The following is a 20,914-nucleotide window of genomic DNA, read 5'->3' on the forward strand; positions in this document are numbered from 1 at the left end:
TCTTGAATCATATAGATATAGATAAATGTAATAAAATGCCAATTTCATTCTATTTGGGTCAAGAGAAACAGAAAGAAGGCTATTGAAAAAGGGTTTTCACTTATTTCGCATGCAAATGGAATGTCTGGAATGTTTATCTGTCTGTATGTCTGGCTGACTGTCTCACTGTGTGTCGCGAATCATTAAGATAACGGTCAAGTTAAGTTAAGTAAAGTTGAGTTAAGTTAAGGGTGTTACGGTTAAGTTAAATCGAAATGGAAGTGTGTAACAGCTTTTAGGCGCACACGACGCTCATTAAAACAAATTGCGCATGTGTTACAAAAAGACATTTACTCAAGTGCAAATATTTTATTATTATTTATTATTTATTTACATATGTTGTTTATACCCATAATAAGATATTTGCCATAGTAAACATATTTTTTATTATTTATTATATATTGTAAATACACACTGAAAAGATATTTACTAAAGTAAATAAATGTTATTGTTATTTATTTATCTTCATTGCGAATACCTCCTAAAAAGACATTTGATATAGTAAATATACTTTTGTATTATTTATTTAACTATGTATATCCGCAATGAAAGTTAGATTGGCATAGTAAAATCTGATATAAAGAAAAGTCAACTCAACTTAGCCAAGTTCATCTACTTTTTATCAATTCCTCGCAAATTATTTTCAAATTTATCACCATCAAATGTGCCTTTGCTTTATTTTTGGCTTGTGCTCTTACAGGGTATCTGTGGGCCGCGTCATCTGGCATACTGCCTCATACACTTGTTAATATAACAAATTGGTCTTGCAAATGTTTCGGGTCTATGTTTCTGGTTTATGTAAATATTTATGAACGGTGCGAATTGATGGTCGCTGGGCAGTGGATACCAATATAATATAATATTTACATATGAATATATATATATATATATATATATATATATATTCATATATCTATGAACTCAAGTTCAAGTCTATAGTTGATTGTATTTGTATTTGGCGATAGCGATACACGTACTTTAATGCCAAATGCAAAGCGCAAATAGTAATTATAATTTATACAATAATAAATGGTATGCAAACATTAGATTTATCAATTATTGCCAATGGGGTCGACAATGTCACTTTGGAATTTAGCAGTTTTTATTTCTCTTTTTATTTTTATATATTTTTTTTTTGGTTGTGCCCCCTCTTTCATAGACTGCCCGCAGATTTTGACCCCTCCCCAACCCCATCACAGCTGCTTGGAATTGCGTTGTGTGTTTGGTTGTCTTGTAATCTTATCGCTGCTCTTATTGATTAATAAATAAAATAAAAACAAAAAGCAAAAGAAACTGACACCAAATTGTTGTTGTTTATCAGGAATGTGGTAAAAAGTCGGGCCCATTGCAGCGTCTGTACCTGTCCCTATAAAATGTTGAGTTCTCTTTAAAATGCCTGGCGCTTCGGCGAGCAAACAATTATTTTATTATATATTATTAATATTATTGTTAGTGTCAGTGTTATTGCTATTGTTATTGTTATTGTTATAATAAATTGTATACATTATTGTGTGTTTGTGTGTGTGGCACACTCCTTTTCCAGCTAGCTGTATCTCTATCTGATACGCATTTCCTTTGCCGACGACTCGTTTTCGTTGTCATCTCTGATGTTGATAAAGTGGGCGGCATTGAATGACAATCGACAGCTCCACCAACCAGCCAACCAGCCAACAAGCCAACCAACCCCTGCCAGCTTTCCTTACCCCCCATACACTGTACGAAATTAAGGGGAAACTACATTGCTTTGACTTTTGGCTTCCACTTTGTAGCCACACTTCTCACTTTTGCGCACTTAGATAAGCGCCAGCAACTTTCTTTTCTTTTTTGGGTATACCATTAAAATCAATTGATAATATTATTGTCAAAAGGAGGTTGGGGGCTGGTTTTGGCATGGTTGGGGTGTGGTTGGGGGCTGGTTTGCTGCTGGTTATCATAAGACCTTTAAAAAATATGCTGAAACATGTGCTCGCTATTGCTTATGCACTTAAAACATCACTATTTGTGCTATTCAAATTGTTATCCAATTTCTATTCAAATATGTTATATGTAATTTTTGAGATATTTTCCATTCAAGTTTATTTTTAAATAAAATTATTTTGCATTTCTTCAGGTATTTTTATTATGAGTTATTGAAAATTAAAAATGTTTCTGAGTTGTTTGATTTATTTAATTATTATGTGCATTTTCTAGAAGCAATACTTGTACAAAGCGCTCAACTTTATATAAAATTTAAAAATGATGACATTAATAAATCAAAAAAAGAAGAAATTCCCCCACTTTCACTTCAGCTGCATTTAAAAAAGTAAAGAAATAAAAAACTAACCCACTTGTGTCAGCTGCAGTTGACCCACTTAAGAAGGGAACAACAGCCAAAAGCACAATAACAGGAAGAAGCTTTTCTTGACTGCCTTTTTAGGCATTCACATTCACTCTCCCTTTTCTTGCGCTGCATTTATCAAAAATCAAACTTCCGCTCAGTGTATGATATATGAAGTGGGCACCCTAACTAAACTAAAGCGCCAGGCGGTATTTTTTTTTATTTTTATTATTTTTTTGTGTTGTAGACCGTTTTGTTGACAAGTCAGAACCGGCTGTTTATGATGTTGATGATTATGATGATGATGACGATGATGATGATTTGCTGTAGCATGGCATGCCATAAGATATATATGTCTTTCTGTCGGTCTGTGTATATCCATATGTAATACATGGAGTGAGGAGTGGAGAGTGGAGAGAGTAACCGTTATAAATATTACCTTGGTGGGGGCAAGCAACAACAATGCGAGTGCATAATTACTTATTGTTTATTTCCTGTAACATGCAACGCAAAAGCCGACGATGACTGCGTTAACTGGTCTTGAGCAAACATTAAATAGGTCTATAGTCTTATAGACGTGACTATATAACAAATGTTCCGTTAGCACACACACACACACACACACACACACACTTGCACACACATTGCAAAACGCATTTTGTGTTATCTGTGCAGTCGGCTCGTGGCCTTTTCGGAATGCGACTCTCTACTACGAAATGTGTGTGGTAACATCCACCCTTAAGGCTCACAAATCTATTGCGATGTATATTTTTTGTTTTCATATTTACTTAACATTTAGTTATCTGACACATGTGACCATAATAGACTGTTTAATTTCAAGGCTTCCCCTGCAATCCTACAAATATCTCAACTCTAGATCAGCTGACGTTTAATATTGATAACAATATTTATATTGTAAATCCCAAAAACATAAAAGGCATTCTTTGGCAATTTCTTGTTTACTATATTATTTATCAATTATCATCGAAATTGCCGTGACTTAAATTATTCAACTTAAATGCCTCACTGCGAAAATATTTCCGGAATGTGTATAACCAGCATATATACTCAATTTGTATACCCTTTAGTGCTGGTACTTATCACTTTTTGATTAAATTTAAAACATAAGTTGGTGAGTGTAAATGAAAACGACATCTAGGAGAAATAATACATATTAATATCAATGTTTATATTCAGTTCTTGTTTAAGTTTCAACTGCCACAATTCCGAGAATTTGAGGAGATATTCAAGTGTATTTGAGTCTAGTCGTACGGAAAATACCTTTTGTAATTTCCGACTTCTTTTGCACTTGTTGTTAACAAATACAGACACACACACGAAAGAATTTCACGAGAATCAAATCAATTAACGCACTTGTCAAATAATTTGTTTAATTTTGGATTAACAAATCGAAACAATGTTTATACGCGCGATAAAAAACGCTCGCCGGCAAACAAAAATACACTAAAAGTAGTAAAAAACGAAAAAATGGGAAAAGCCCCCCAAAAAATCATTTAAGCTATGCCACACGCCAAATGTGAGCACACTTTCTTTTATCTCGTTTAGTTAAATGCAATTAAAACGGTTAATTTCCTGTCAACTCGCTTATCAAGTATATATGTAGATACCATTAATGCCCATTGTGGCCGTCAGGTGGCGCCACAAGCCAACTACAGAAATTAAGCACTTGAAATTTGACCATTTCTATTTTAGCATAATGAACAATCGCTTCTATTTCGGTAGGGCATTAAAAACCCATTTGTTAGCCTTAACTCAACCCCAAGGCCCCAGCCTCAAGCTGTCAGACCCTGAGCATATATAGAGTCCATACTGACCACCCATTATTGTGGCTCTGGTCAGTTAGAGGCTAACTTTGGGCATTCCATTTGATCTCGCAGGGCTTTCCTTGCCACACGCCTTAACGCCTGACGAAGATGTATGGACGAAAATGAGCTCAGCATAGGGGGTTCAATGTGGAAAATATTCCATATATCAGCCCAATCATAATGGGTATGCAAAAGTGCTGCCGGTTATTTTTAACTAAGACCCGCGTCGAAGACAAAGATGAATGAGACAATAGGCTAAACTTTGAACAAAATAAGCGATTTAGTAAATAAATATATACAAATAAAAATTGAGTACGACAAGTCACGATGATCACTGAAAGGAATCTAAGAAACAGCTAAGAATGACAGTAACAAATGTAATCAGTTAATTTGAACCGATTGGTTTTATATATTATAAACCATGTACTTACACTTTAAACGCGCCGAGACATTTACAAAATAAGCAAAGAAAAAGAACTATTTCCATAAATCTCCAAATCTTACTGATTTATAAACAATTCAGTTCAAGCAATTCGAGCTTCAAAGCAACAAATGAAACTTCCTAAAACTTTGAACCCTGAATCAGTTCTTCGGTAGACCAAAGAATCAAATCTAGTTCCAACAAAAAAAAACTCTTCAATACTCAAATAAAAAGAGTATTGATTCATCAACTGTTGAGTTCACTTCAATCAGTTACTCATTCGAGCTTCACAGGAACCAATCCAAGTGCCTTAAAACAAATGAACGCCAAATAAGTTCTTCGGTGCAGTACATAAGGTTCCGCCCTCAAATTCCAAGTATGCGAAAAGTGTTGCGCTAGCATCTCTGAATCAGAACTGCACTGAATGCCCAGACGTCGCTGTTACACGACATGTTAACTCAATTAAAATTCCATTGGCGATAAATGAAGTGGCTGTACTCCGTGTAGACACATTCCCGGGCACCACACTCAAAATACAACAAATCAACAATGTGTTCTGCGGCTTGTAAAAGCATTCAAAGATACCACAAATACACTCACACACATATATATATATACATATAAGTATATGCGTATATATATATAACTCACGCGCACCATTTGCAGTGCCAAAAAATTTACCACAATGATAAGAATCTAACTGGTAGTGCACAATGCGAACGACCTTGTCGAAGTTCGCAATGAACCGCAAAGATAGCCTTATGTAAGCACACAAACGGTTTCGGACTTTGGTCAAATATTTCTGGCATTACGGTCAACTATAATCGATCAAAGAGTGTGGCGACCTTAGCTGTCAGTACCGCCTTACCGCCGTACCGCAGTCAGTAGCGCCGTACCGGTGAACTGCTTAAGACTTAAGACACACTACTGAGGGTGCTGGCGGACCCTCGAACTGATTGGCGCACTGATAAAATGTCTTTTGTGGTATTCGAATTGAATTACTTTAAGGCCGATGAAAGTGTCATTTAATTTCATAGTAATATCGGCTCAACTACATTTCCACGAATCGTGCCAAACTTTGCGCCAAGAGAGTTTCATTCAAAGTGCAATCTTTATCAAGACATTTGTTACGCACATCGAGCGAGAACTTTGACCCCATCAAGTGTATGGCAATTTGATGACCAAATACATATTTTAAACGCTATGCTAATGAATACCGATTTTGACATTATCAGTAATAAAATTAACAAGAAACGAGAAATCGATAAGGTTTTTAGAAATACCATGATAGGTAATCGAGAAAGAATGCTTTGGGGCCTTGACAATATCGGTCATCATTTTGAAAATAATCATACCAAAAAAAAAGATAGCAGCAGCAAGGATAAGAAATTCTTACAGTTGACTCTTCGGTGAGTGACTCGTTGATTGCTCAACAAATATGATAAATAATTATTTAAAATAAAAAAGATCTTTGAATGACAATAAGCAATTCCAGTTCAGTGCGCCCTTTGCAAACAGTAAACAGGATTAAGCGATAATGAAACTGCACTTTTAAAATGCCGTCAAAAGCTGCGCTTAAGTCTCATTAAAAATCCATTAAACTCGATAATAAAGAAGCAGCAAGAAGCGGCGACAAAGAGACTGTCTGACTGTCTGACTGTCTGTCTGCCCTGTCGACACGAGAAAAACAAAATGAAAACCCAATTTCGTGAATAAGCTTTACACCAACTGTGTCCCCCGCCTCAGAAATGGAGCACTTGGCGACAGTTTGGGGGCACCAAAAAAAGAAACATGCTGTGAAGTAAAAAATAATACAAAAAAAAAAAGAGAGAAACAGAAACAAGTCGAGTGCCGGCCACTTAAAAGTCGCCTCATTTTTTTTTTTGTTTTTTTTTTGGGTGCCTGGTGAGTGCATTTCGATGTTGCATATGCAAATAAATCATTCGTATTCGAATATACGAATACGAAAACGAATCCCAAGTCGAATCGTCTTTGCCACATGTGCAAAACTCAACTTTGAACCAAAGAAGCTGAAAAAGCAATTGAAAGGAGTGCAATTATTGTGAATGAATGTGAATATATATTGCCGGAGACATCACATAAATATATAAATGCAATCAGCCGATAATATTAATGATAATTGATGTTGAAGTGAATAAGTGTGCAATTGAGTGCATTGTGTATGGCAATTATAAAGTGAATATAACTCAATGAATATTTATATATTTAATTCTACAGCATTCGTCAGCACACAGTTATTCATGCTTACATTTGATAAATGAACGCCTGAAATCCAGTTTATAAATTATACAAAAATATCTACATATTATTGCTATCGGCAGAATCTGTTCATATATCTCTAACATACTGTCTATCATGGGTATGACATACTGTGATCAATATTCGAATAGAGTCTTGCAATGCATTCACAATTCACAATGATCCATATAGATATTTGCACCTGCTTGCAGTCTTTATGATTATTTACCTTTGATGCATAATGCCTTTTGCCGAGCAGACTGTGAACAACTGCTGCCTTTACTGCTTGTTCAAACAAAACGGGTGTCTGTGTGAGTGCCTTTTTTTTCGAGTATCGAGTATGAATATCTGTGTGTGAACGGACAAGAAGTAAAGCTTAAACGGCTTGCAACCATTGCCGGCCATAAAACGTATTTACCAGATACAGACCACTATACTCACACTCACACTCACACTCACAGTCACACTCGCAGTCGCACTCACACAACTACTGCTCAATTAGAATTGCGTGTTGGGTCGGGTGAATGACACGCTGAGTGCTCCATGAGGTGTAGCTGCAGGTGCAGTGGTGCGGAGGGGTTCTTCCAACGAGGACGTACTGTAACTCAAATAAGCCACACACTGTGTCAAACATTTATCAGTCACTGCATCGATAAGACACAACTACAATGTTGCTGCATGCCACCAGCTAAAGAGGGGAGCGGAGTGACTGCTGAGTGGTGGAGGGGCACACCAAAAGCAAAGCCGCAATGAAGTTATCAAGTGGTCTTTTTTAATACAAAACGTTTTCAGTTTCACAACTTTGTTTAATGCACGGCATAAAATTCACTTTCCATGCAGCCGCCTGCCGTGCATTTTATATGCCCCCAAAGAGAAGAAGACAGAGAGAGTGAGAGAGAGAGAGAGAGAGATTGCAATCCTGTGCTGTCCTGTTCGGGAGGAGTCGCTGCCTCAATTCCTGGCTTGCTCGCTGAATTTATGGCGAGCCATTAAGAAATGTCTATAAAAAAATGTGTGCGCTTAATTAAAATACTACCTGAAATGAGGAGGTTATTTCTTATTGCTGTTATTCTGCTTATCGCGGGCGGTCGTCGGTCACTGAGCTTTTCAATTTGCCTCAAATGCCGACGATGACGATGACGACGACGACGACGACGACGACTGTTGTTGCCATCAACATTAACGTGGGGCAGCTGCATGCAAATTACGTTTGCATATAACCCATATTTATGGCCTAGGCAACTCAACTTGGCTCAAACTCAACCCAACTCAACTCGCCCATCGGCATCCTTTTTAGCCAGCCTTTAAACTTTAATGAGATTTTCGCAAAAAAGCAAAAATCATAATTTTCACGCGCAACGAAGCGCACCAAATTGCCCCAACCAGGGGCGTGCCTCATGCCACAGTTCGCTCAAACAGTTTTTTTGCTGTTCTTTTTTTGGCTTTTTTTCTGCTCACACCCATCGATCTGGGCAGTTAGCGGAACTTAGACCTAATCGCAGTTTCACTCTCGCAATTCAGTTGCAAGTTTGGCAGTCGATTGAGGCATTTCTTATTATTAGAAACAATTTACTTAATGCAATTTAAACAGTTAAAGCTTTTACTTTAAAAGGAATGTTAGATAAAAATAAATATCGATGAGTAAATGTCTTCCTCTCCAGTCATAAATTTATACACAAAGTATCCAAATATAGCAAAAGCTTTAAATTATATATTTTTACGGGAAATTCCCACTGACGACAATCGTCTGCAAGCATAAAGACTGAAAGCTATCTAAAATATGTCATTTAACCTAGGGTAGACCGAAATAGTTCGACAGTCGGTTAAACAATCAGTCATTAAAAAAGCTTCACTGGGTTTTTTTCTTGCTTGACAAGAAAATCGCGCAGTCTCACTTTTCACATCATCAGAATTTTGGGTAAATGACAACTTTGACTCACTTGCTTTGTGTTGGCCCGCACTAACTAATTTATGGGCACTCAAACTACTTTTTGCGAGTACTCGAATGGTATTCATGCGATAACCTTCTCAAATGTGACGCCGAAATGACGTGGTGAAAAATTATTTTGGCAGCTGCACAAAATTTGTTTGATAATCGGCGCAAAAATAATCAAAATTTATATTATATTTATATGTCAATAAATTTTTGACAAAAATATATGTGATACGCCAAGGTTTTTATATTTGAGCAAACGTCTTTTGATAGCGAGCAGAAAAAAAGAATTGAAAATGATCAAAACAATGGTCAAAAATGGCAATAAATTTAATTACAGATTTTGAAGTCTCGATGCAAAGTCAAAAATTAAATTGTAATTAATAAATATCTTGTTGAAATGCATTTTATAATTATAAGATACATTTTTGAAACATACTAGCAGAATTTACACCTGGCTTCCATAAATATATAAATAAAAAATATAATAACAAATTCTCTTAAGCTGTCTGCGTTCTTCTGAATCAACATATTATATCCCAAATATGTTGCGAATTTGGTAAAAGTTTTTTATCAATTTGTAGCATACTTTTGGGGCAGTTTTCGAAAATTTCTCTACAAGACTTGACTAGAAACTAGACTGAGAAAGATTGGCTTTACTTTAAATCGAATTCCCCCATATTATGAAAGAGAACAAACATCATTTTTATTACTCACAAAGAAATCAATTCAATTGGCCCCCTTCTTCACTTAGCTGCCTTCCCCGCCCCCATCCACTGCTCAGCACTCCATCGGTCAACTTCAAGTGCTTTTGCTTTTGGGCCACGTTCATTGTGATTATGATGATTGTTATGATGATGGCCGTCCATTGTGCCGGATCAATTCGAGCAGCTCTCAGTTATTGGGCCTTCAAGCGTTGTGTGGTTGCGGAACATAAGGAAATGGTATATGTATATTAATAATAATACGCCATGTTGTGCCGCTTATGCAATGGGCCGCAATAACTTGACTCTGCTGCCCATTGACTTGTGAATAATGTGCACCAATAAAAAAACAGAGAGACATACCCACAAATCTGATACCTTGCATCGCTTGTTAAAATATTACATTTTCGCCACATTAAGCAAACGCGGAGGGATGGGGGGGGGGGAGGGCTATATCCATATCCTTGGAGTATCCTTCTGTGCATATCTGCATATCAATTTCTGAGGGAGGGCAGAGTTTACGTCTTGAAGCCCTTTTGGGGCCACATAAGGCAACATAATTCGCTTCCGCTGCCTTATTTATTTTTTTTTATTTCTTGTATTTTTTGGCAGGGTTGTCAGCCTTTGCGACAGCTTCCTTTTCTGCTGCGGTCGTCCTCATGTCCTGTTGTCTGCCTGGCTTCACACACAACTTGGCAAGTTGCGCGTCTTTCCGCTTCCGTGGCACGAACACAACGGCTAAGTCGAAGAACAAGACGAAGATGTATCCTTGCGCTTACCCCACCCTCCATCACACCCCTGCCCCATTCGCACCCCCCACGGCGCACCCATAAATCCAGCGCATGCTGTTTGTCTTGTCGCCAGCAAATTTTCCACATATTTATTTTTGCCTTTTCAAAGTCTTTATTTCTTGCTCGTTTTCTGTTGATTTTATTGCATTTGCTTTTTTCTTCTTTTTTTTTTGCTTGGCTCAGTTCAATGAACGCATTTGCCGGCGCCTGCACCCTGCCCATTGCCACGCCCCTTTTTATGACGTATATTTCTTGTGTGCTTACTTCAATTTCAAATGCTTAAAGCCACCTAGAACATTCACTCATACATATATATGAATAAATGAATACACCCAAAACTCGTTGCGGAGGCACGCAAACATTTTGGCGCACATTTCCGCTGGAAAATGGCTAAAGCTGAAAATGCCAAAAGGCCAAAAAGAAGAAAGAAAGGGAGAGAGAGAGAGAGAAAGCCGCTGGAGTGAGAAACATGCCATTTGATAAACATGCAACTAGAGGGGGCAAGCAGCGGGGGGGCGTGTGGATGAGGACATTTATTTGGTATGGTAGGCTAGTATTATGGCCAAAAAAAGGCATTGCGAGTAGCCACAGCTAAATTTGAAGGTAAAAGGTAGCCAGTACAATGGGTATGATTGAATTTACTACACACAAAATATATTTGTGATTCACTGTTGACGCTAGAATAATAATATATTTTAGAGTATTATTTCTCTATATAATGTGGACTGAAAGCTGTCTATCCTTATTAAAAAACAACTTAACTGAACCCCTTTTCTCGTATATCGATAGAAATCAATTTCCGAAAGCTATGAAAGACACAATTGTGAAGAATAAGCCGCGATATATAATAAACACCAATATAATATTGATGAACTGATAAACCAGAAATGGATTTTGTTAGACAAAAATTATTTTCATATAGAACCAACTAATATCAGCAAGTTTACCACGTATCCATAAGCTTCTTGTATCTATCTATCTTAACTATAAATATTAATCTATCTTGACTATCTTAGCTAGATTGTCACTCTTCTCTACACTACATCATTCTAGACAGTATCATTCTTACTTGACTTATCATATTTTTAACTTAACTTTTTGTATATTTGCTCCACTGTGTGGTTCTTTGTTAAGGGAGGCCCGCACTCGTCAAGTGCTGACCATTATATAATTACACTTAAGCAACCAAATAAAAGGCGTTCGCATGTTGTTTTTGTTGGACATCCGTTCTATTGATTACTTTTGTGCAGCAGACGTCGAAACTGTTTGCCACATTTGCATATTGCATGGCTACACAGATTTTGATTAATAAATGGAATAGCACTCCTTCCACCTTCCCCCACTAAACTCCCCTTTCGATGTGAAACAAGCGTTTAGATTTGCTTTAATCACTTTTATTACTTGTTAAACATGATTCGCCCGCCGGCCACCAGTCCAAATGCATACACAAAAGATACATAGATACTGAGATACTTACATATAAGTGTAGATACAGATACAACGTGTAACAGCTGGAGGGGTATTTTGTTGACTTTGCGGTTTTTGCGTGTGCGTGTGTTTTTGTTGGCCAGACGCAAATATTGTGCTACCAAAATTGTTAGCTCGCTGCTGTGGTCAAAAACAAAGAGAGAGAGAGAGGGAAACTGAGAGAGAGAGAGAGAAAGAGAGAGAGAGATGCGAACACGTGCCCAGGAAACCGCAGAATCCTGTTCAATAATATATTGTATCATATTTTTAGCGAAATTATATCGCTCATAAATCAACGCTCATCAATTGATGAAGGAAAAAAACACTTCAGTATTTTCAGCACTTCAGCATTTCAAATCAATTAATGCTCATTAGCCACTAGGCTGCGCCCCAACATAGCGAAAATCTCAAGTGGTTTCCTGCTGCAGTCGGCGCCCTAAATTTAACGAATCGATAAAAATAATAATATACGATGCGGTACCAAAGTTCAATGCAAGAAAAAACAACATCAAACGTGCCCCGATAGCAATTGTCAAGTGCAAATGGCCAAAATGGAATTTACAATGAATTTAAATTTCCATTTCTTAAAGGAACACAAACAATATCAAAAAACCAAACTAAACTTGTACAGATTTATTTACGATTTGTTTTGATTTTCGCAGTCCACAATCTTTATGATTCACAATTAGGCCGACACTTTGGCCATAAATCTGTACTATATATATTTTATATATATATATGCATATATATACATATATATGCTTTAGATTGGCCAGTCAGTTAGCTTATAAATCAGCTTTTGGCTACTGACTGATAAAGATGAGCATTTGACAAGTAGCTGATTGCAGCTTTAGCGGAGAGTCCCTCTTTTGAATAGAGTATTGTAGTCGAGAGGGCTCGACTAGAAGATGCCATGAACCCAAGCCTTTCTCTACTTCTCGAAGTAAAGCTTGCTTGTAAAGATAATTAGATCGAGGCGACTGTTGATGACGGACTAAGAGTACATATACTTTATGAGCCACTTCTTCCTTTTGAATAAAAAGATTATTGTACTCGAGGGAGCTCGACTAGAAGATACCCTGACTGTAGCTCTTAAAGAATCTGGGATTTGTTCAAGCAAGCGCACATGGCTAAATCGAATTGGATATGCTTCCTTCTGACTATTACACACCTTTCCATTTTCAATGGGTACTGGGTATCGAAAACAAAGATATGATAACTGAACATATTTTGATAGCTCAATTGTGTTAGGTAGAATATTATACACAGAGCTATAAATGCAGCTAGACTATTATGTACGAATTTATGATACAATTTCCTGAATGTCTATTAATTTTATTGCCACAAAAAATACCAGATAATATTTAAGCTGTCCAGTTCCGCAATAAAAACTCACATAAATCTTAATTACTGCTACAAAAACTTTGTCAATCTTTCAGAAAAATATATTTCTGGTATTTGTAACAAAGAACAAGCTAAAACAAAGCAATCAAAACTCTTAATGATGAAGAATTTTACACTTGAATTTATTTGATTGTTTTTAAACATAGTTTGCAAAAACATATACTAGAATGGCAATAGTATATAATATACATATTTATATACATATTATTAATTAGCTGATGTCAGCAAATCTGCCTGCTAACAGCTAACAGAAGAAAACCAATTCAAAGCAAACCGAAAATCAAGTTTGACAGCATGTTAAAATGATTTTTAAGTTCAACAAGGCTAAAAAAGAGTAACAAGAGTACATCGATATAGAACAATGAGACCCTTTAATTTACTTTGCTGCCAACTTGTCAGTACATCAACACTGACTAGATTATAAGTATGTTTATTATCAGTAAATAACATAATTATAATAATAATAATAATGAAAATACAAAATGTTGGCGCGTGTTGAAGTCAATCAACTGATATCTCTACAACTCAAAAATGTTTACTATGAACAAAAAAATACTATACTAATAAATAATAACGAAATTGTTATGTTTAATTGATGGCAAATTTAAACTTGTCAAATCTGGAGAACTTTATCAAATATTTCGTAGAAGGGACAAAATTTCTGAAGACTTTTGTTTGTAAAAATTATATTTTTAGGTAGTTTTGTTGATTTGCATGACTAGCAACGACTACGACTACGGGTTGTAATCAGTAAGAATTTCACAATGATGACAATCATAATTAATTATCAGAGCATGGCGAGCAAAAATTCCATTTTATGCGTCACAAAAATATGGAATCGGTAATCAGTCATTTATATTGATTGGCGCCAGGGGGCACGCAGCAGGCTCAGTTCCGGAGATTAGCCAATTAGCTTCCAATCCGTAATAAGTCATCCGTTAAGAAACAAAGTTCAAGTGGATCAAAAAAAAAAAGAAGAAAAAAATGCTGCTGTCAACCTACAATCTAAGATCAAACGATTAACGCAAGCAGTTAAAAACAAAAACTTGCTGGCCAAAAACAAAATAAAGCGAAAAGCGAAACTGGAAAATTAAATTGTTAACTTAACTAAACGACGTCGACAGCGCCGAAGTCAAAAGGCCAACTACCAAAAACAAAATAATAAACAAAAAAAACACAAACTGCCGCCGACAAGCATTTTCAGAGGCTTGGCAGCCTGGTTGCTGTTGCTGTTGTTTTAGTTGTTGCTTTGGTTGTTGTAGCTGTTGGCAGCAATTAGCTAAACAATAAGCAGTGCTTTTAAATACCCTGTCTGCGCAGTTCAAAGAGCATATTCAATTTCTATATTCTTAATTTTCTATTTTTATTTCGAATTTTAAATAAATAATTTTGAGTAAGTAAAATTGCAAAATTGTATTTTCAAATGTAGAGTTCTGAAAAAATCGGATTTGATTGGAAATGAGTACGCCTTCCAAGCACATGTTTTCCAGTCGCTTATGCTTCTTCTTGATTGGACACGTGCGCTTATCTTCCATGTTTGGCTCGCGTTTGTTGTTTTTGGCCAAGTTAATTAAACGTAAATGGTCAAAGCGATACGTTGAAATCAAGCACGAAACCACCCACGTTGCCAATTACGTTGATGAGTGGATTTGCCAGCTAAGAAAATTAATCAAATTTGCAATGAGCTGCAGCTAAGCTCATTTACAGTCAATACAAACATATTATATATATATATATATATATATATATTTATGTTAGCTGCTTTAGTGGAAGTCTTCCAATGGATGCAGAAAAGCCAAAGCTTACTTTTTGAGCATGAATACCTTTGCAACTGGAATTGTGTTCAGGTGTTTAATATTGTATTTATTACGCACTTTTTTAACACATTTATCACAAACTCGAATTCTAATTGCGCACTTTGCAAAGATCAATCAACAATAAATTGATGGCGCATTGCAAATGTAAATCGACATTATTTTCTAACTGACATATTTAAATTTTAAAATATAGATTTCCAATTATAGGTAATCAATTATAATGTTATATATAAATAATATCAATAAACTTATATATTTTTGTAATGCACTAAAATGGAACCTAAAGAAGTATCGCAACATTTCAACTCAATTTTGTAACTTCCACCATCGCAGAATTTAATCCATTCTCTTAAGCACTTGCGCAACTAGTCAGGAAGCTATAGGACTTATCATTCTTGGAATAAACCCAAAACTCTTCACTCAAGTTTGTCAAAGTAGTCCAATAAAACTCCCGCAAATTGTGTACTCGGTTCGAAGCAATAATTGGGTCTGTTTTTATATATATATTTATATTTATATAAAAATAATAACAAATTATTTTAACTTTGCTGCGATTTATTATTGGTACTATTTGATTGTGTGTATGATAAGAATGTTGATTGAAAAATGTTGAGACTAGACAAAAATTCAGGTACTTGAACTTTAAACATTAATAATATATATTATTTTAACAATAGCAGCGATAATTCTGTGTAATTTATGTAGTCACGAGCCCTATTTTATCAAGCACCTCTTTCTCAAGATGATTAATTTGTTTTCCGTAAATTTCGTACATTTCAAGAGACTATAGTTTGTATTGCAAAGAAGAAGAATGTAATCGACTATCAGAATGCAAAAAAAAAAACAATAGATAGAAAAAAGTCCGACATATTTTCAGTTACTATATCTGCTACCAATCTAATCGAGTCGTTAATTCTTGTGACGTCACAGCGATAAGCAGGGAAAAAAGGGAACAACATTTAGCAATGACTTTCACAATTAAAGACGCGATTTTGCTCACCTGGCAACAGTTTTAATGAGTTTGCAAATATCGGTCTAATCACAATAACTCAAGATTCCCTGCAGTTTTACAATTACAGTTACCTGGCCATGATTCACGTTGGTTTTGATGGATTGCCCTTAATAGGTTAATAGAGCAAATAAGGGGTACCCCCAATTGACAAAGATATAGCGAAATAATTCTGAAAATTAGCAAATTAATTATATGTGGCAAGCGTGGCACGCGTTATCTACAATCTCTATATTACTCATGAGAATTACTTGGGCGCCATGTCGGGGCCACATTATGACTGTGACATTAACATTATCATAAAACAATTTCTTTTTCATTTGTGTGGCGAGGTGCACAATAAATCTGGACATTTATTGTTGAGCGATTGACTAATTTGATTGATTAGGCTGCTGACTACACACAAAGAGCAATTCCAATCATTTATCGATAGTTGCGTCAGTTTTCCGCTAGCTCGATTATACATCTAATCAGAGTTAGCAGTTTCCAATGGAAAGACTCAAGCCAACAAACAAAACACGTCTTAAGCTTTTTTATTAAATGAAAATATTGGTTTACATTTTTGATCTAAAATTTTTACACTTTTCTTTCTATTCTCATTTAGTTTCCCTAGTTCTAAGTCTATTGTAAATCCTCTCAGCAGTCCACATAATTAACACTGACTTTAATACAGACTCTTTGGTTAATTGCTGCTGCAGCAATGGGTAATCCAATATCGACTCTGTGCCAAAGTGCGTCACCAATCAGCCCAAAAGGGAGCAGAGACACGATGTGGGAAGGGTGGGTAGGGGAGTGGAACTCAATGAAGCATTCAACCGAAGTAGCTGTTCTTTGGTGTTGTCGCCACGGCGTCAAGCATCAGTCGCACTGACAATAGCCCATTATCGAGGATTACAAGGACATGAACGGCAAGAGGGAGAAGGGGAGATGAAGAAGGGGAAGAGTAGCTCAAATCGCCATTGTGCGCTGAACAATGAAGATGGACGCATGTCCATGTCGATGAATTTCTATTGATTGACAGTTGGCCGGTTATACTCCTCCCCCCGCCCCACCCTTCGAGCCATGCTTCCCATCCTGTGACACTTCCTTCAGTGTCAATCAGTGTTGAATCACAAAACGCTTGCAGTTTTTGGCAACTTCCTCCACTCACCCAACGGAAGTCCTTGCATGCGGGTCCTCCTCTTTAGTCCTCTTTGGTCTTCGTCCCTTTTGTTGTGACCCTAATCGCTTTAAACTGTGCCACACACACACACCAAAATACACCCACACACACTCACACATAGACACTTAGGGGTTGCTGGTTTAGTTTTATTGCGTGGGCGTTAACCATTTTTATGGACACCCGGAAACTACTATTGCAATTTTCATTATTGCCTTCATTAATGAGGAGCGCGTGTCTAGTTTATTGTTGTTTCCTTCCCTGCTCAAGCCGGCTATGATTCCACTAATGGGATTTTGTGGCGAATAAAATTTCACAGAAATAATAGCAATAATGAAATGCTGCAAATATTTCGGGAATTTCTAAAGAATTTCGCTATGGAATCGAGCAGGGACAGAATATTAAAAACAAATTTTTCCATTTTAAATGAGCTGAAAAATGTTAATAAAAGAACTTAAAGAGAACTTTTCAATAGAAGTATAGATTCGATTTTCTTTTTACTTTTAAAGGAGCTAAAAAATATAAATAAAATAACTTAAAGATAACTTTTTACTAGAGTGAGCTTAAGAATTATTAATAATATACCTTAAAGAGTGGTTTCCAATAGAAGAAATTCAAATTCGAATACTATTATCAAAGCATTATGATCTTACAACTAATTAGGATATTTTGTAACCGACCTACCCTAAAGAAGCTTTGAATAACCCGTGCAACTATTATTAACTTAAGCAAAAATATATTTACCTGTACTAAAGTACTCATTATATTGTACTGTAGATGAACTTGCAAAAATCACACACAAAGTTTATCTTTAACAATTCCCAATTTCGTAATTTCATGTTATTTTAACTCATTTCGATTGCCTGCAATAACATTTAACTGTAAACAAACCGTTAACACCAGCTGCAACAACAACAGTTAACTGCTGGCTGGTTAACAGCTCATACAACAGGTTCGATGTTGCCGAGGCTATTAGCTACAGTACGCCTTGCATGCACGCTGCTGTTAACAGCAGTTCTCGCATGCTACAACAAACGCTTAACAGCAGTGCGACTGCAGCGACTGTTAAGACTTGAGACAACAGCAGCAGCAGCAGCAGCTATAAATTATATTAGCTGCACTTTCCGATGCTCTAACAAATGGGGTATTTCGGTTATGTGTTGAAATAACATAGAAAATGATAATATATGTTAATAATAAAGTAATTAGCTGCTAAGCATTTTAGTGGATTATGCCAGAAAATGAGAAAGTTAAAAAGAAGTGTATGTTAAAAATATATGCAATTCTGCTGGATGCTAAAGTTAAAGCACTTATCAATTATTAAATTACATAATTTATAAGGGATATAAAATTGAAAGCTCTAGTTCGAAGACCGTTATGGAAAAGTATTTTCTAAAAACTATATAAAAATATATTACACCGATCTGGCTTGTGATTGAATAATTTGAACATATAGCTGTCAGATTTGAGAGGCAGTTCAAATGTTCGACATGCAACATGTCTGTTGTGCAGCTGTCTTTCGACTGTTGACTCTGCTGACTCTGCTGACAGACTGCTTGCTGCTTGCTGCTTGCCGCCTGCTTATGTTGGCCGTATCCGTATCCAGCAACAACAACAGCAACAGCAGCAACAACAACAGCATAAGCAACAATACAGCAGCAACAAGAAAATGTCGCACGTTTCGTTTCGGTTAGTCTCGATAATTCAATCGCCCTGCAAAGACGTTCAACGTCGCCCGCTGCTGCTAAAAATTACAAAAAATATATAAAGAAAATAAATAAATAAACAACGCATCCACAAATCATATTCTCTCTCTCTCTCTCTTTCTCTCTCGCTCTCTCACGCTCTCTATCTCTCTATATCTTTCTCTCTCTGTTTCTTTCACACGCAATGTGTGTGTGACTTGTAATATTTGCGGTTATTTGGCATTTACCGTTACGGCGTGCAACATTTGTGCAAATTAGGTGGCAACGCTATTCAGCTGTCAACAACAACAACAAAAATAAATAAAGAAATATCAGCTAAAAACAAAAGTTAATCTTGAAAAACGTGACAAGTGCTTCAACAAATATACAACAAAATATTGCCAAAACGGAAACGGAAGTGCCGCCGATTAAATGTCTGCGAATGTGTGTGGAGCTGTGTGTAACTGTGTTTGTGCGTCGCCTGGAATTTGTTATTTATAATTAATTAATAACAATAACAACGACAAATACAACAACAACAAAAAGCTGGCAATAAACGTGAAATTCCAGGCAAAAAATAAATGTTTGCAAAAATAGCTGAAAAAGGCTGAAAAAGTGTTTACAATTCAAATGCCACGCCCACAAATTGCACAATTAAGCATTCAATGTCAGCGTTATCAAACTTAAACGGCGTTACCAGATTTCTAGCAGGCGTTGTCGTCAGGATCGCAGAATTTCCAGGACGAAATTTTAGTTTGCTGCTCAGCTGGCAGTAAATGGGTTAAAATTATGCACATTAATCGCCGAATGAATGTCGAATCAGTTGAAAAGACTGCTCTTTTTTATTGTAAGTAACGGTAGTCCAGCATACCCTTAAATCGAATCAAGTACCCTCACCAAAAAAACAAAATATTCCAATTGATATTTAAGCTCAATTCGAAAATAGTTGAAAATTAACCTTGACTCAGTAAGAAATTCTTTGAAACGTAAACTTTTAATAAGGTAGTTTTGATAATTAAATATTATCATTCATAATATTGCTTTACACTCTTACACAATCGATTACTCATTTTGATATACTGAATAATATTTATCAGTAAAGCTCAAATTAATGATAATTCTAGATAGACATAGTAAGAATTTTGTTTGCGTGAAAAGGTTTTTATTTTAAACCATCAAGTTTATTCTAAGAAAAAACTAATCAGCATATGGCGAGGTAGCTTCTCAAATATTATGAGTTTAGTTTTCATAAAAAGATTTTAGTTTAATTTCTTATTATTCTTAAAGTCATCAAGACTACGAAGAGCATGATTTTCAGTTAATGTTGAAAAATGTGCATACATTTAAAATTCAGAATTGACAATAATTTTGCATAAAAATTCGCATACGTTACAGTTTTTTTTACAAGTGAATTAATGGTTGATTAGGTAATACCCTGTAAGTAAAAAGACAGAACTTACTTATAAGAAAAGGCAGAAAGTGGATATGAACTGTAACTAAAATGAATTTTAAGAGAATAGCCATATTGTAAGGCTCTAAATCGCAAGCATTTCTTGGATTACAGGGTATACAATGAAATTAAATAGGCGTTAGCTGCACTTAAAATGAAACCTTAATAGATCAACAAATCATATTTACTACATACACATCGAGAAAAATCCAGTTCTATCTTCAAATATACACTACAAATGTATGGCATTCATACAGGTAATGAGCATGTAAATATGCACGAGCTGTGAAGTTTGAAATCATTTCCATTATTAACAGCAAAAACCCATACAGAAGCATTTGCAACAAAAACAAACAAACGAAAACAAAAACAAAAAACATACACCCTCCCAGACATAGACATACACACACCCACCCAACCCATTCAAGTTTTGTGTGGCATACCTTATCTTCATTCATAATTTCATCAACCCACAAAAAACTAAAGAGGGAGAAGAAGAAGAATACAGTAATAATTATAGCCCAGTCAAAAAGTTTGTTGTGAGGGGCCTTGCGACGTATTTCTTTTATTTTTACTATTATTATTTGTTGGTCTGCGCCGCACGTTCGCTTTATTTATTAGAACTCTGTCGAT

General features: G+C 35.9%; 1 protein-coding gene across 2 annotated transcripts in view; it reads left to right on the forward strand.

Moving 5' to 3' along the window:
- Nucleotides 1-20,914, forward strand: part of LOC6569093 (putative GPI-anchored protein pfl2) — a 69,984-nt gene that overhangs the window by 20,307 nt on the left and 28,763 nt on the right. The window contains exon 1 of one of the 2 annotated variants that reach the window (XM_001994942.3): nucleotides 19,471-19,678. The exons of the other annotated variant lie outside the window; for it this stretch is intronic. Within the exon in view, the coding sequence (XP_001994978.1) occupies nucleotides 19,643-19,678 (36 nt within the window). The 5' untranslated portion in view covers nucleotides 19,471-19,642. Of the gene's footprint in view, nucleotides 1-19,470; nucleotides 19,679-20,914 lie in introns of those variants that run through there. 2 annotated transcript variants of the gene reach the window in all.

The sequence above is a fragment of the Drosophila grimshawi genome, unplaced genomic scaffold (assembly GCF_018153295.1).
Source record: "Drosophila grimshawi isolate 15287-2541.00 unplaced genomic scaffold, ASM1815329v1 contig_1367, whole genome shotgun sequence".
NCBI classification, from domain to species: Eukaryota; Metazoa; Arthropoda; class Insecta; order Diptera; family Drosophilidae; genus Drosophila; species Drosophila grimshawi.